Below are 16,887 nucleotides of genomic sequence, written 5' to 3' on the forward strand. Positions count from 1 at the left end.
TTTTATATAGGCCTATATATTTTCATAAAAACATAATGAAAATTCATAAAATGTTATTCAAACCGTGTAAATCTAATGCTGTCAGTATGAAAAGTTAGCCATTCCCATAAATCAAAATATTTTGTACGAACGAATTTGCGTTAAAATACAAAGCATTAATACCTATTTTAAATGTTGATACACGGATTATAAAAAAAAGCTGAATGGTGTAATGTATGTCTTATTGTTGCCCTGGATTCTTAATGTGTGAAAAATATATATGCAATATCGTTTATATCAATTAATGGTGCTATCTAATAAAACATTGGCATTAGATAGTAAAATAGTGGGGTTTAGACCGTGCCCTTAAAAAACGTAAAAAATTCCATTGTAGTAGAAACAATAACAAAAATTACAAAAAAAATATAAAAAAAAAAAACATTTTATCTAGCTTCTTCTTAAAGCTGCAGTTATTGTAAATGGAATGGGCTAAATTTCAAATGTTCTTCCATTATAAGCCTGTTTGGATAAAACCACCTAAGATACCTAATTGCATCGAAGAAATTACTTAACCAGTATTTTCTGGTAAAAGTTTTCATATTTTATAAACAATAGCTATTCGTGGATCCATAATTTTATTAAAAATTAAAAAACCACTGGACCTTAACTGACCTGTTCTGTAAATGAATACGATTAGTGCGTTTACTAAAAGACATACATTAGTCATGATCTTTTTAGCGAATTTCCCTATAGGGAAGTAGCTATTACCGTAGGTCTCATGGTAAGACTTAGGCCCGGGACCGATTTACTTTTTCATTTTAATGTCCCCAGAGGCCAAAAACACCATTCGTTCAAATTTTTATATATGTATATATATATATAGGTATATATATATATAGATTTATATATATATATGTGTGTCCGTGAACACGATAACTTGAGTAGTTTTTATCCGATTTTGATGAAATTTGGTTTGAAGGTGTAAGGCGGGATAAACTTGAATGAGTTCGCGATCCAGCATGATCGGACCATGGGAACAGGGTTTTATGGGGGGTTTTATGGGGTAAAAATTGGTTTTTCTCACTTCTTACCCTCAAAACACGAAATTTCCCAATTTTTCTCTAAACCTTCTTAAAGAGCTTAAAAAAACAAACAATTCAGTATATCAAAGTGTTTTTGTACGGTTATTGGTTACGGAGAAAACTAAAAAAATGGTAAATTTAAAATTCCCATGTTATTCTTATGGAGAATATTGTAAAATGTTGTAGTTTGCTTCTTTATGGATATATTTTGATCAAACTTGGCAAATTTATTTATTTTATAGTAAGCTATCAATATTTTACTAAAAAAACACTACTTTATTAGTTTCCTTGTAGCAGCAAACCTAGGTACTCGTTTAACCCAATGTTATTTAAATAGATCAATTGAAAATCAATTCGGACAAATGGAAATTCGCTTAGACGGCAGGTTTGCTGCGGCGGGGGTATTTATTAATTTGATGAGTTTTCCAATGTTGACGTTCAATATCTCTTTATATTGAACTCATTATCTGGCCAAGTTCACGATAGTCGGTTATATAATTTATACTTAACGATCAGCATCTGTTTTTTTATCAAACAAGATATATGGATATATGAGATATGTCTGGCACAAGTCGTTATTACATTGAATATCTACTAAGTATGTTTTAAAATGCGTTTTGTACGTCAAAATCAATTGTGGGATCTAATAATAATGATATATCCGTAATCGCAACTGTGAGCTACATGTAGCAGTTTTGTACAAAGATAATTTTTTACGTAAGTAAATGACATATATACCAAGTTTGATAAACCTTTTTTTCAATTAATTCCTTTTAATTAACTTTATCAAAAATTAATTAAGACAATTAATAGTTTTTTTTAATCATAAGCTATCGTCATTCCGCTAAATTCTAACTGTAAAATGTTTGTCTCAATAAAGATTAAACTCAAGTCACATGCAATAAAAATAACAGTAACAGAGCAATGGCATTTCAAAATACTTTTTTCACTCGGTCTTCTTAATTTATTAAAATTTTATTAGATAAACAAGTGTCATACCACGTGTTAATGGGATAACGGAAGAGACGTATTACAAGTAAGATTGTTTGCACGAGGTTGGTGTGTTCAGAGATGAGTGGCTGATTCTGGGAGCTTTAAGTGTTTGAGTGGATTTATATGCCATGAATTACCAACCCTTTGGCTCTCTCAAGCCATTACTTGTGTCATTAATATTATAGTTTATTAAAATGTGTTACAATTTCAACGTATATCTGTAAGTGGTTTAAAACCTATTAGTAAAAACGCAGTGCATTTTTCTAGTAAACAATTAAAACCTTCGTGAATTTAATTACTATTAAAATGTTTTTAAGATTTGTCATGGTAAATGGATGGAATATTGTGAGAAAAATTTCTTTTAACTGGAGTTTTAAGCTTTTATAGTACGAGTAATAGGATGTATAAAATAGAACAAGAAATGAATATTTTCAAAAATACACCTATCGGAAAACCATTCATGCTAAAAATTTTGATTCTTCAGAGGGGAAGTTGATGTTTTAAGTAATAATATCATAAATAAATGTTATTGAAACTGTCCCTTAAAAAACTTATAAAAATCACAGTATGAGAGTCATTAGGACATTGTTTATGCTGTATAATAGGTGTGAGGGCTCTAAGGTCATTTTAAAGAGTAATCTTAAAGAGGGACAGGGATGGTGAAAATTATCTATAAAACTCGGGACACAAATAGGTTACGATACATATGCTTTAGTGTATAGTAAGAACCATAAATTAAATAGAGTTAACTCACAGTAAATACAAAACAAACTCAGCTGCATGTAAACAGGCCGATGCTTACATTCGAGTGCATTTCCTATGGGGAAGTAGCTATTACCGAATTTAGCACGGCACAGCAACTCCTACAGATTTATAACTCTCAAACTACGCCCCACTCAGAACTTGGTCAGAAATTTTGCTAATTTGTCTTAAATTTTGTATGGAAATTACGGACATCGGTGGAAATAATTGCCGTAACCCCAAAGATAAATTGGTGCTTCCATACTTGTTTTTCTTGGTTTGTGTGTAATTGAAAAATGTCTGTTCTGAGAAAATTTAAAGTCGTATAAGAATATTTTTTTGTTTTATTAGGTGTTTATGATTGTTAAGAAGTGGTATTTACAAAAGTAATTATGTTTCACCAGAAGGAAGAGTCACTAATGGTTCTGGACATTAAGAGTCGGGAGGATTGGCTGGCTCAGCCTCCAGTAGAGAGGTACCCGTTGCAGTACCCGGTGAGTGAGGTGTTCGTCAGCTCTGTCAACAGCGGCGCCACTGATGACGACAGGTCAGCGGCAATAGCGATGCGAAACCTACAACACTTCCACCTGAATCAGGGCATGATCGACATCCGTTATAGGTGAGGGATCATTTATTCGTATTTACTTGTTTTGTCTTATTCATTCAGCTGGCGCCAACATCTATCTGTGCATTCTTTTAATTAAGGCGAAATCGACATGGAGAAGTCCCGTCACGAAGCCCAATCATGCGGTGGGTTACTAACTTAAGAACAACGGCTTCTGCGTTCAAAAAGAAGCTGACAAGCCGTCCAAAGTCAGATCGGACGCAAGACAACTAAAATTCGATAGAGTTCTTGCTGCTGTGGAAAACTCCACAGCCATACTCCAGAATCACAAATTATAAGATTAGGTTACCATGTTCTTTTAAGTTAATTTAAAATCGAATTCCGCAAATTGTTTTGAGGCTTAAAATTAGATACATCTTTAATTTAAAAATGTACGTAATGAAATAGGGGGCATATAGTGAGCAATAATCTCGTACCTTTATTTACCAAGATTATTTTTGCACATTAATTTCATATCTTTTATTTTAATAAAAAAAAATTGTTAACTTCAAGTTAAACAAAGCTACTTGAACATCATTGTTGATAAAAAAGATAATATCAAATGGAAATGAATAGCTTAGAGAGTTTTTACATGATTATCTACATGTATTCATGTGTTGTAGTTTTGTTATAGCAAGCTCTGGCGGGGTGTATGAAGGAAGAGGGTGGTTGGCTCAGACGAGGCTTCCGTCGAGATACAAACATATGAACTTCAGAAGTCTTTTTTTCGCTTTCTTTTGGCCAACCAATTCTAGTAAGTAGAATTTTAACTGAACTAATGCCATTGATAACGTATTGTGGTATAATGCAGTATAATCCTAATAATACTTAGTTTTCCGCAAACCTCCTAATTTATTTAACAAAAAATCTTAATTGATTTGACTTTGAGTCATTGAAGTGTTATTTGCCTAACTAGAGAAGACTTTTTACGCAATAGCCGCAGGCGAGTGTGGAAAGGTTCTCGAGTGCAGCAAAAGCACTTAACCCTCGCGTTACAAATTATATTTTTCCTACAGTTACTATAAATCATATAAATAATTACTCTTTACACGCTATACAGCACATTTTTATATTAGGTTTAACGAAATGGGAAACCCTGCACCAGCTGATCGAAGTCGTAGTGTCTTTATGTTGCCAACTAATTTTCAAGCGTACACGTCTTACGTGCCTAATAAAAGCACACTCTTTTGTGTTGGTTGGTTGAAATACTGGAGTGCGAAAAAAATGAGTGTGGTAAAAGTAGGTAAATGCAGCAATTAGCTACTTTGCGTGCTATAATCAGTGCAAAAAAGCCCGCTTTCTCAGGTAGCTAAAAAGAAAACTATATTTGTCTATGGAGATCTCTAGAAATGATATATGGATTCATTTTTCAACAATAACCACAGCCACATACATTTAGTCTCCAATTAGAATCAAAACAAGGAAATCAGGAAAGAAAACCCTGTACCAGGTAATGGGTTTCAATAAATTTAATTTTCTAATAAATTAAATTATAAAAACTGAGTAGAGTATCCTATTACAGTACTTGTTGAGTAAACTAAAGGAAATAAAAGATTGTGTGTTGAAATCATATTTATTTTCTTCTTATTACTGTATACTCAAATTATTTATATCAATGGTAAACTTGTTACGCTTTTAACCTATTGAAATAATAGTGAAATTTATTGGGCTATGCAGTAGGGCCTATGTAGCTTTACCTTTACCTTTATTCGTGAGTTTGATGGCAGAAAGCTAAAAATGTTCAATCTGACAGAAAGTTAAGTTAAGTTTCCCTGTAATGGTTTAAAAATTAATTGTTAACTGATTAAAGTTATCGACGAGAGACTCCCTTTTTTGTACGAAATTACAATAGTACTCATATTTATACTAATATTTATTGTTATTAGTTGTAAGTTCTAGGGGTACTGAGTCTTTTAAAATAAATAATTGTTTCTTTTTTTCAGATGAAAGACCTGGGGAGCATATGTACAAAGCATTTGAGGACATGATAGAATATGGAATTTTGTTAGAACTTATTAAAAAGAATTATACAAGGCATGACCTTTTCTAATTTGTAAGAGCTCGGTGGTTTTTAAATGAAAATTCTTATTGCATGTTTAATAGGCATTAAGAAATTTCCAAAAAGTTAAGTTTTGTATTATAAGTTATTTGAAGTTAAGTTTATTATATTTTTTACACATTTTGTATATTTATCACGATGTTTGAACGAGTGTACTTATAAACGATTGTTTGCTTGTAAATGAATATAACGATTTGTTGTAAACCCAGACACAAAATTCTTACAGTTTTCTAAAATTGACATATCAAAGGATTATTTAATCTTATGTAAAACCATGTTAAAGGTTGAAGGTTGGTGCATTGCGAACTAATTTTACATTTAAAATATTTTTTTATAATTTTAGTTTGCTACATCAGCAAAGGATCTTATGAATAATTTTACTTAATTTCTCGACCATGGTCAGCATCACTTACCATTAGTATACAATAGTCCCACGCCAAGTAAGACCTAGATCCTAAAAACAAAAAAGTACAGGTCAAAAATAGGGGGGATATTTCGTCATTGTACTATGTAATAGTAAACCAACTAATATTTATGTTTATATTGCAATAAATGATAATGAATTAAAGAACGATGATATAAAGCTATACTAATAAATATTTTACTGGATCTTCATACAACATGCCCACATGCAGTGATATGAAGAGAAAAATATGAATTAGAAAAAAAATTGTTTTCTATATGTACTTTATTTGTAAGCATGTAATATAAATCTTTTATATTTATTGTCATGTTGACAAAATATGAAATGGATTTATCAACAATTAAAACAATAATTTTTGTTTACGGTATATTTAATTAAAAAAATGTGTAATCTTTAGTTGGTTCAAGTTATAAGAATATTTGAATTCAAGCTTACCACTTATCATCTGTTTTAATTAGAAATTATTGTGTTTGTTTTCCTTAAGTAGTTTTGTGAACACCAGCACATTGAACCCTTTTCACTAAACGTAGTAAAATGATATGTAGAACGGAAATGCCTGACATTAGTTTAAAATGGGTTTTGCTTACATATCTTATCTTACCTTAGTTACAATAAAGAATAGTTTTAACAAAGTAAATAATCAAGTAAGTAATACTGTAAACTTATAAACTAGACAGTACGTTTTAACTTTTGCCTAAAATTAGGTAGTTAGCTTACTAAGAAGTTTCGCTTGGATAGTGTACTGTATTAAAAGAGTAGTATTTGGTAAGTAGCCTACTCATTTTTAAAGAAACTCGTTCTTTTGGTTAGCAAATATCCTAGTTTATTCCTTTAAAGTATTATTGAGTCAGAGGACATTAAAATATTTGCACAGAGCCGCAATTGCTTACTAAAACCTCCAACATAAAATCACATTCTATTTTGGCATGACTTAGCATAGATTCGTGTAAGTTAGTTTCGAATTAGTTCAGAAAATAGGAATTATATCTTAGGTTACTTTTTGTCAAGAGACCTTCCTTGTACTACTATCATTTAGTATGTTGCTGAACCTTTTTAGTACTAAATTATCTACTGATGGCTCCCCTTTCTTAACCACTTGTTGTGTTTTTATCTTATTTTGTAAGAGTTTTAATATTTAAATTGCTCTACTTCTTCCCCAACCGGTTGTTGCTTGGATATTAAATTTTTTAGCGAATTTCCCTATAGGGAAGTAGCTATTACCGTAGGTCGCACGGTAAAACCTAGGCCTGGGACCGATATACTTTTCTCATTTTTATGGCCTTAGAGTCCAAAAACACAATTCGTAAAAACATTTTATATATGTATTTCCATGAACGTGATAGCTTGAATAATTTTTTCCGATATTGAGGAAGTTTGGCTTGTCAGTTAAGAGCTTAAAAAACACATAATTTAGTATATTGGAGTGTTTTGTGTGGTTATTGGTTGCGGAGAAAATTGAGTAAATTGTAAAATTTAAAATTCCCATGTTATTCTTAGAAGAAAAATTAAACTGTTGTAATTCCTTGTTTATGGATATAATTTGACCGAACTTGGCAAATATATATATTTTATACTGAGCTATTCATATTTTACTAAAAACACACCTTATTACCCTCTCTGTAGCAGCATACCTAAGTACTCGTTAAGCTAATTATATTTAAACAGGGAATAAATATGAGATTTCTAAGTAGAACTTTTAGTGTAAATCCAATCAGGCAAATGGAAATTCGCTTAGTCTGCAGGTTTGCTGGGGCGGGGTATTTGATATAATTACTATAATGACTGTCACAACAATTATAGTTACATCTCATAATTATATCAGTATTTATGCGTCGAAGATTCCCACAAACCTGCCTTCCTTATCTTATAAATGTCTGTTTACAAAGGTTTTGTCCAAAGAAATACAAATGAAACTTGGGAATGCTTTAACAATGATGATATTCCTCCTAATTCAATCTCGTTACTTATCCATATCTCATATATGGCGCCATTTAGATACAACAAATTGTAAATTATTGTCGTGATTCAGTTTTTGTCGATCATGTCTACATAGTTTGGTGCGCTTACAGTTTCTAGTCCAGGGATTATTCTAAGTAACTAGGTATATATTATGTCGAATGAACGGGAAATGATGGATTTGAATTAACTTAATAAGATGCACTTTATACGATAGTAAATGCACTTAGTTCATAAAGCCTTAAAGTTCACAGTTTGTTGAATTACATCTTTTAGAGTGGAGGTAAGTTAACTTTAAAAACCAATCTTAAAAAACCGAGTTTAATGATTACAGACATTAAAACAATTGATATTTAAAAAAATACACTTACCCTCACAATAATTTCAGATTTTATCATTGGCTGCAAAAGTTCCTTTACCAAAATAAATAGTAATATTTCATCGTGTGTAACCTTGTATGTTTAAAGTTTAATTCGACTATTACATGTAACAAATATTATACAGTTATTTTGCTTCAAGATACAGAAGCCAAATACATCTCAATACATTATAACTAATGCAATGTAAGATACTGAAATTAAAAACAAACTCACAAAGTTTGAACTAGCCATTTTTGGCATCTATACGATACATTAACGACGGTATATATAAAATAATGGCGTGATCTAGCAATGTTTATAAAATTTCAGCTGCGAGCTCAGGTGGAGCTCCGGTGTTAATGGTCAAAGTTCTGGATGAGGGAGGTTTTGCAACAGTGATATACTGACTGTTGCAGAAGAAACGGCAATCCTCTCTCACCTCTGTGATCTATTTGTGTAACCATACTCGGTATTTGCGAACGTAAAAATATTTCTATGCCATTGGTTGTACAGGCTTCTGCCACAGGATTAATTTATAAAATCGTATTCTTTAATAACTGTTAATTCCATAAATATTAGTGTTGAACAGAGTATATTTTCATAACGGATTTGGTATGTATGGGTTATGATTTAGACACAACATTATGTTTTTAGGTTGTTAGTCCTCATATTTATTTACTTTCGAAACCTTTAAAACACTAACTAACTTGACTTATCTCCTGTAGCTCCTTACTAGGAGCATAGGGCGTCCAGAAGAGCTCGACATCCAACCCCATCTTGTGCCAGGTCCCTCAGCTGACCTCATGTACTTCCTAAGCTCACAGCCTCCTTCTCCTCTGTTCTTTTCCAGGTGCCGCAAGTTCTTCACCTTTTTGGTGTCCCTTGCGGGTTTCACTCTAACGCCTTCTTCTCAATGGCAGCATCGGGCTTTCGAAGGGTGTGTCCTAGCCACCTCCACTTCCTACTTCGAAATTTCTATGTCTATCTTTTGTTGCCCTGTGCATTCCCATAGCTGCTCATTTGAGATAGTGTTTGACCAGAACACTCTTAATATGCGCTGCAGGCACCGGTTGACAAGAACGCTAACTAAGCAATCATAAAATCTGTCAAAATGAATATTACCTGTACTTTATTATCATTCTACAAGTGTTGCCTTATTGTTGGAACATTAATCATAGGTTACACATTGCTACATGTCTAATTCTAATTGAAGTATTTACACACGGATATATAAATCAAATGTCAATGATTGAATTTTAAATGTTAATAATTGTATCTATTATTCGGTGCCAAGGTATTAGAAATATGTAAACGTTATGTGAGATCAGTGTTTTCATTTAAATAATGTGTTCAGAACTCTGGATGATTGCCGCATCGTTTTATGACTTTTTTAGCAGAAAGTAAATTCAAGATCGTATTTAACTGGAAATTTGACTAAAAAATATATATGCAAAAGATAAAGTTCAAAGCCATCTCAAAAAGACATAACGGTGAACCTAGTGCATTTGATGTAACAATATTTATTATTATGGTGAATTGTCATAAATAAAGTAAGCAGTCTGCTTGCATGGCAGGATGGGGGTGAATATTATCCCGAGGGAAGAGTGGGGGTCGTGGGATCCCTGGAGTCGCAGTCCCCGCCATCCCCCCGCAGATACAGTCCTGTGGTCCTACACTGAGACTGACGCCTGCACGACCATCTTCCAGTGTCGCGACTATATGCAGCAGATACAGCGACAACACATCAGACTTCACAAACTTGAAGACGTCCCCTATAAGTAAGAACCTAGTATTCAAATAGTTTTTGGGAAACTCTTGAAGAGCGTTCGATGAACATAAATTTAGTTTAGGGGTACTGTATCAATAAAGGTGATCATTTGATGTATTTTGTTATGATCTTCTCTAAAAACTTTAATGTATAATCTCCCTTATCTTCTGTCATCTTGAAAATATAAATCACGGTAAATAATTATCCATCTAAGTTAACAATGCTTCCGTATTTTCGAACCGGTGTGATCGACCAATGGAAACAGAGGTTTATGTGGTAAACAATTTAGGGTTTCCCAGTTTTAACCTTCAAAACAAATAATTTTGTATATTGAAAGGTTTTTGTGTGCCTAACAGTTACAGAGAAAATTCAAAAAATCAAGTTTAAATTTTAGTTATAATTTAAATTATAAAATTTAAGTATATATAAAAATTTTATATTTTAGTTTAATTTTAAAATTTAAAATTGTGATAATGAATAAAATAATTTTTGTATTTTGCTTTTTTATAGTTAGTTTTATGTAATTTGGCTATTTTTTATGCATTTTAGCCATCAAAATTTCTTAAAACGTAGGTACACCTAATTATAACCATAACAACCTGTAGCAACATACGGACGGGTTCAATCCCCGGCACACCCACAAAACTGTAATGGGTTTTGGCCGCTTTCCCTTAAAAGCGTTTAAAACTTAACTATCTTTAACTTGAAATGCCAATGATATAAAAAAAATCCTAAAGTACTCATTACAGGTTATGTTATAAAAAATGAAATATATGTGAATATTTTAGATGGTTATGTTAGCAAATAACCAACTAGATAAAAAGAAAATCACTTATAGTACGCAGGTTTGCTTTGGATGGCTTAGTGTTTATTTAGTAATGTTTACTTTATGTATGCTCATTTCTCTGGGTAGTGCAAAAGTGAGATCTGTTATGCCAATCCTGTATAAAAAAAATCCAAAAAGATTTATCCGATAAAAAACTATATTTGATCATAACAACATTTTTAGAATTTCAGGATGTACCTTATCCTATCTAGCAGAAAAAGGTTATCAGTTTTCGGGTAGGAGGGGACGGCAACATATACGATGGAGGGTGGCTGTTGAGACCTCAACTACGTAGTACGTTGAGCTATCTAGTTGGAAAAGATTACATGTTTTGTGGTAGGAGGTGACGGCTACATATACGATGGAGGGTGGCTGTTGAGACCTCAACTACGTAGTACGTTGAGCTATCTAAGATAATATGATAATATGTTGAGTTGGTAAAGATAATATGTTGAGTTGGTAAAGATAATATGTTTTGTGGTAGGAGGTGGCGGCTACATATACGATGGAGGGTGGCTGTTGAGACCTCAACTACGTAGTACGGTGAGCTATCTAGTTGGTAAAGATGATATGTTTTGTGGTAGGAGGTGGCGGCAACATATACGATGGAGGGTGGCTGTTGAGATCTCAACTACGTAGTACGTTGAGCTATCTAGTTGGTAAAGATGATATGTTTTGTGGTAGGAGGTGGCGGCAACATATACGATGGAGGGTGGCTGTTGAGATCTCAACTACGTAGTACGTTGAGCTATCTAGTTGGTAAAGATGATATGTTTTGTGGTAGGAGGTGGCGGCAACATATACGATGGAGGGTGGCTGTTGAGACCTCAACTACGTAGTACGTTGAGCTATCTAGTTGGTAATTATGATATGTTTTGTGGTAGGAGGTGACGGCAACGTATACGATGGTAATGGCTGTTGAGACCTCAACTACGTAGTACGTTGAGCTATCTAGTTGGTAAAGATGATATGTTTTGTGGTAGGAGGTGACGGCAACATATACGATGGAGGGTGGCTGTTGAGACCTCACCTACGTAGTACGTTGAGCTATCTAGTTGGTAATTATGATATGTTTTGTGGTAGTAGGTGACGGCAACGTATACGATGGTAATGGCTGTTGAGACCTCAACTACGTAGTACGTTGAGCTATCTAGTTGGTAAAGATGACATGTTTTGTGGTAGGAGGTGACGGCTACATATACGATGAAGGGTGGCTGTTGAGACCTCAACTACGTAGTACGTTGAGCTATCTAGTTGGTAAAGATGACATGTTTTGTGGTAGGAGGTGACGGCAACATATACGATGGAGGGTGGCTGTTGAGACCTCACCTACGTAGTACGTTGAGCTATCTAGTTGGTAATTATGATATGTTTTGTGGTAGTAGGTGACGGCAACGTATACGATGGTAATGGCTGTTGAGACCTCAACTACGTAGTACGTTGAGCTATCTAGTTGGTAAAGATGACATGTTTTGTGGTAGGAGGTGACGGCTACATATACGATGAAGGGTGGCTGTTGAGATCTCAACTACGTAGTACGTTGAGCTATCTAGTTGGTAAAGATGACATGTTTTGTGGTAGGAGGTGACGGAAACGTATACGAGGGACAACGGTATCTGTCGAGATCTCAACTGGTTGTACAACTATCTAGATGATAAAGGTGATTTATTTTGTGGTATGGGATGACAGAAACTTATATACGTTGAACTATCTAGATGGTAAAGGTGATCAGTTTTGTGGTAGGAGGTGACGGCAACGTATACGAGGGACGAGGTTGGCTGTTGAGTCCTCAACTGGGATCTGAGGAGGAGAGGCACAAAGGAACCAACTTGTACATCGGCATCAGTGGACGTCCAACTACCTCCATTGGTATAGTACACTAAATACTAAACATGATAAAGACTAAGATCATGTAGATTTTAAAATCTTAGCCTTCGCGTCGTTTTACTAGTAGAACACTGGCTTATATTTAGTAGGTACCTATTTTTGGAGTAGTGTTAAAGAATTCTTAGGGTTAGTAATGATCAATTGAGTTTGATTGATATAAAAAGTTTGCTGCAAAGCCAGAATTCAATAACCAGTCCGTTGACGGGCATCTCATGGCAGGCTACTTTTACATTAGAGACCTTTTTTCTTCCATTTTCTTAGTAATATTAGAGGATTCCAATGTCAAACCCTAATAAGTTTGTGACTACTTTAAATTTTCACTCTCGGTTTTTGTTATTGCAAATGAAAAATCTAAAGCTCGTTGAGTATGATTAATAATCCTGAAGACAAATTTGAACTCAAAGGACAACCCAGTCAAAAATGAAAGCTATTCATAGATGCATTGAAATTGCTTTGCTATAAGCTACCCCGCTAGAAGTCGGAAGAAAATCAAAAACGTATGCATAGGTCGATATGGACATAAAATTATTAGGTCTCAATTATTAGAATACATTGCCACACATTTTTGCTCAAAATAACAACTGCATAAAAATGGCAGCTGTTCAAAGATTCAAATTGGCAGATTCAAAATGTCTTAATACTTTCTACTTTAATACTTTTCGATGAAATGGCGACCAGACAAAGTAGGTATTTTAAGCCAAGTATGAATGGAGATGAGTGTAGGATGAGTTTGAACGGCTGCCACTTTTTACTTGGTTGTTCGTTTGAGTTCAAATTTGCGGCATTGTATTTTACTAGCAAATACCATTAATGTGATGGGAATATCAGCCTATGCTTATATTAAAGATTTTCTTCTTACTCCTTGTTGGCCGTCCCCCTGGAGGAGAAGAAAATTTACAATTGCTTAAAACGGTAGGTTTTAATAATAAATATCTAGATACAAAACTGTGCTACCGTATCTATGTTGGTAAAAAAAAAATATTAAGCCGCTCCGGGACTTTTAAAATACACGATTTATTGAGGATATTAGTTTCAGTTATAACAAAAAAAATCAATCTAGATACGGATTTAAACATAATAACTTTCTTTGAAGGTCATAATTTTATGAGTAAATTGCCATGTTTATTTTAATGTTCTATCTAAAATGGTTCTCGAGCTATAAGGGTTTTAGTTAACGGCGCCCCCCGCCCATATTTGCCCCCTCCCCCTGGGGATGCCGACCACGCTGGGGGGCAACAACATGCGTTTTCATGATCACCATAGTGCCTATAACAACAATCAGAAATAAATCTGCGTCAGGCTTTCCATGCATACTCAACTCCCTTCAGATTCTGGACTGTAAGGGATTTTTGAATATTAAATCGTTTGTTTTTTATTGGTAATATCTTACTAAAACCAGGCATTAAATTTTTTTTCAACGTTCAGAGAACCAGCTTATAATAATAAATATTTTAAACATCAATTGTGTGATTTTTTAAATATCTTTAAAAATAAGTATTACAAGCAGAAAGTAATCATGTTCATTTCGCAATTTTAGTTGTTAAAAAACTTTTTCCAGATGGTGATGGACGGTCAGAAGCTCTTGATGACCTGATAAGATTTGGAGTGAACTACAAACTTATCACTGAAGATTTTATCAAAGTTAACCTTCCTAAATTTACCCCGAAGAATAATGATAGTGAAATGGGTAGATCAATAAAATTTCACCTTGATGACATGTTATCATGATATACATGACCAGCAGGACGGTTGAATATTGTAAATGTTTGGACAAAGCTCCAAAACTCTTACTACCAAGTTGATAGCTATTCATTTAAATCTGTGAGTTTAATTGCATGATGTCACTTAAATAGGAGATAGTAAATAGTAAAAAAGAACGGCGAGGTGAAGGCTTTAGAGAATCATATAACCTTCGTAACAATAATGCTGTGCTACAAAAAACCATTAGCATTGTCATTGTTTACTCTATTGAACGTATTTTTAACACCAAACTATCTGTGTTTAATAAACTGGTCTTGTTTTGTTTTAAAATACATTTTGTTTAATTCATTTTATCACCTTTAGGGCATTCCAAAATAAAAAATTATGTATACATTTAAGTTAAGCAATTGCACATGTATTATTATAATTTTCTTATAGTTACCATGTTGACAAATTATAACAAATAATAATTAAAAGATTGATAATTTTAAATTCCATACTCCGAGAACACAGTCACAGGTCAATTCCAAAATGACATCAAGACGGAAACTTCCTTAGTCTATATAGAACGATGTTTTTCGTTCCACTAAGGTCGGACGGTGGGATGTAGGAAAAACAATTAATGAATCATTTAAGTTGGTTAAGATTAGCACAGACATAAATCATGATACATATGAATAGCTCAGTCACATTACAGCTTTAATGTTAGTAATTTAATGCATTTTGCATATCAAACTCACGTGCTTTTAAATATCCGTTAATAAGAACGATATGTATAGTAACTGAAGTCTCAGAGAGGGAAGTACGTTGAATTAGTTTATAAATATACTGAGTTTTTTTAGAGAAGTATTTAAAACATCTATCACTGACATAGATACGAGAAAAATACGAGAATTGTAAAAGTACAAATATATCAGGAAACAACAACAAATAACAACCTGCGTTAGAATGGGGATCACATCATTTGTCCGAGTTTTCAACTGTCCGAGTTTGTTAAAAATTACAAAATATTTGAAAAATCATTTGTCCGAGTTTTCAGCTGTCCGAGTTTTGATAAATAACTAATAATAATTAGATAAATCAACTGTCCGAGTTTTCATCTGTCCGAGTTTTTAAATTATTAAAAAAAATATCAAAATATCATTTGTCCGAGTTTTTAACTGTCCGAGTAGGGGCAACATCAAAATGTGACAATGCGCGCCGAGACTAGCGTGTCTAAAGCGCCTGTTCAGAAGTCGATGTGAACCCCTTCTGTGAAGGAGTCAGGCATTGTGCGAGCCGCGAGAGCCCCTCACGTCGAATTAAGAAAAATTATTTTATTTTTATATAAGACTAATTTTACAATTATTAATTATAAAATTAAACTCTCATCACCTAACACAACCAACCAAACTTGCTGATAATATACAATACCCCCGCCATTATTATATTATCAGCAAGTTTGGTTGGTTGTGTCTGGTGATGACGGTTTAGTTTTATATTAAAAATTGTAAAATTAGTCTTATAATAAAAATAATATAATTTTTCTTAAGTCGACGTGAGGGCCTCTCGCGGCTCGCACAATGCCTGACACCTTCACAGAAGGGGCTCACATCGACTTCTGAACAGGCGCTTTAGACACGCTAGACTCGGCGCGCATTGTCACATTTTGATGTTGCTCCTACTCGGACAGTTGAAAACTCGGACAAATGATATTTTGATATTTTTTTTAATAATTTAAAAACTCGGACAAATGAAAACTCGGACAGTTGATTTAACGAAATATTATTATTATTTAAACCATACTCGGACAGTTAAAAAAACTCGGACAAATGATTTTTCAAATATTTTGTAATTTTTAACAAACTCGGACAGTTGAAAACTCGGACAAATGAACCTCACCCGTTAGAATGTAGTATAATGTTTTACCTACGACCGTTTTTTAAAGTAGCCATTTCAGTCCAGTTCTTAGAATTGAAAAGTTTCACTTTACAGCTGTTTACTTTCATATCAGCATAGTTTAATTGGGATCACATCATTTGTCCGAGTTTTCAACTGTCCAAGTTTGTTAAAAATTACAAAATATTTGAAAAATCATTTGTCCGAGTTTTCAACTGTCCGAGTTTTGATAAATAACTAATAATAATTAGATAAATCAACTGTCCGAGTTTTCATTTGTCCGAGTTTATTAAATTATTTTAAAAAATATCGAAATATCAAGTGTCCGAGTTTTCAACTGTCCGAGTATGGTTTAAATAATAATAATATTTCGTTAAATCAACTGTCCGAGTTTTCATTTGTCCGAGTTTTTAAATTATTTAAAAAAATATCAAAATATCATTTGTCCGAGTTTTCAACTGTCCGAGTAGGGGCAACATCAAAATGTGACACTGCGCGCCGAGACTAGCGTGTCTAAAGCGCCTGTTCAGAAGTCGATGAGAACCCCTTCTGTGAAGGAGTCAGGCATTGTGCGAGCCGCGAGAGCCCCTCACGTCGAATTAAGAAAAATTATTTTATTTTTATATAAGA

At 33.4% G+C, this 16,887-nt stretch overlaps 1 protein-coding gene across 3 annotated transcripts; it reads left to right on the top strand.

The window, feature by feature from the left end:
- Positions 1 to 6,577: 6,577 nt before the first annotated feature.
- On the top strand, positions 6,578 to 14,687 carry LOC128987867 (peptidoglycan-recognition protein SB2-like). 3 transcript variants are annotated; one of them, XM_054408930.1, is made up of 4 exons: positions 6,578 to 6,647; positions 9,772 to 9,975; positions 12,524 to 12,660; positions 14,237 to 14,687. In XM_054408930.1, the coding sequence occupies exons 2-4, from the start codon at positions 9,773 to 9,775 to the stop codon at positions 14,404 to 14,406; spliced, it is 510 nt and encodes a 169-aa protein (XP_054264905.1). In that variant the 5' UTR covers positions 6,578 to 6,647; position 9,772; the 3' UTR covers positions 14,407 to 14,687. The 3 variants fall into 3 exon arrangements, with proteins under 3 accessions (XP_054264905.1, XP_054264903.1, XP_054264904.1); XM_054408928.1 differs by lacking the exon at positions 6,578 to 6,647 and adding an exon at positions 7,931 to 8,121 and having other exon boundaries at positions 9,756 to 9,975; XM_054408929.1 differs by lacking the exon at positions 6,578 to 6,647 and adding an exon at positions 7,931 to 8,121.
- The last annotated feature ends 2,200 nt before the right edge of the window (positions 14,688 to 16,887 follow it).

The sequence above is a fragment of the Macrosteles quadrilineatus genome, unplaced genomic scaffold (genome assembly GCF_028750875.1).
Source record: "Macrosteles quadrilineatus isolate MER2022 unplaced genomic scaffold, UCM_ALF_1.0 Scaffold_2__2_contigs__length_208266976, whole genome shotgun sequence".
Taxonomy (NCBI): Eukaryota; Metazoa; Arthropoda; class Insecta; order Hemiptera; family Cicadellidae; genus Macrosteles; species Macrosteles quadrilineatus.

Coding starts and splice junctions, on each gene's coding strand:
- LOC128987867 (XM_054408930.1), top strand. CDS start 9,773: ATGGGGGTGAATATTATCCCGAGGGAAGAGTGGGGGTCGTGGGATCCC. Junction 9,976..12,523: donor CTTGAAGACGTCCCCTATAA/GTAAGAACCTAG, acceptor AAAGGTGATCAG/TTTTGTGGTAGGAGGTGACG. Junction 12,661..14,236: donor ACGTCCAACTACCTCCATTG/GTATAGTACACT, acceptor AACTTTTTCCAG/ATGGTGATGGACGGTCAGAA.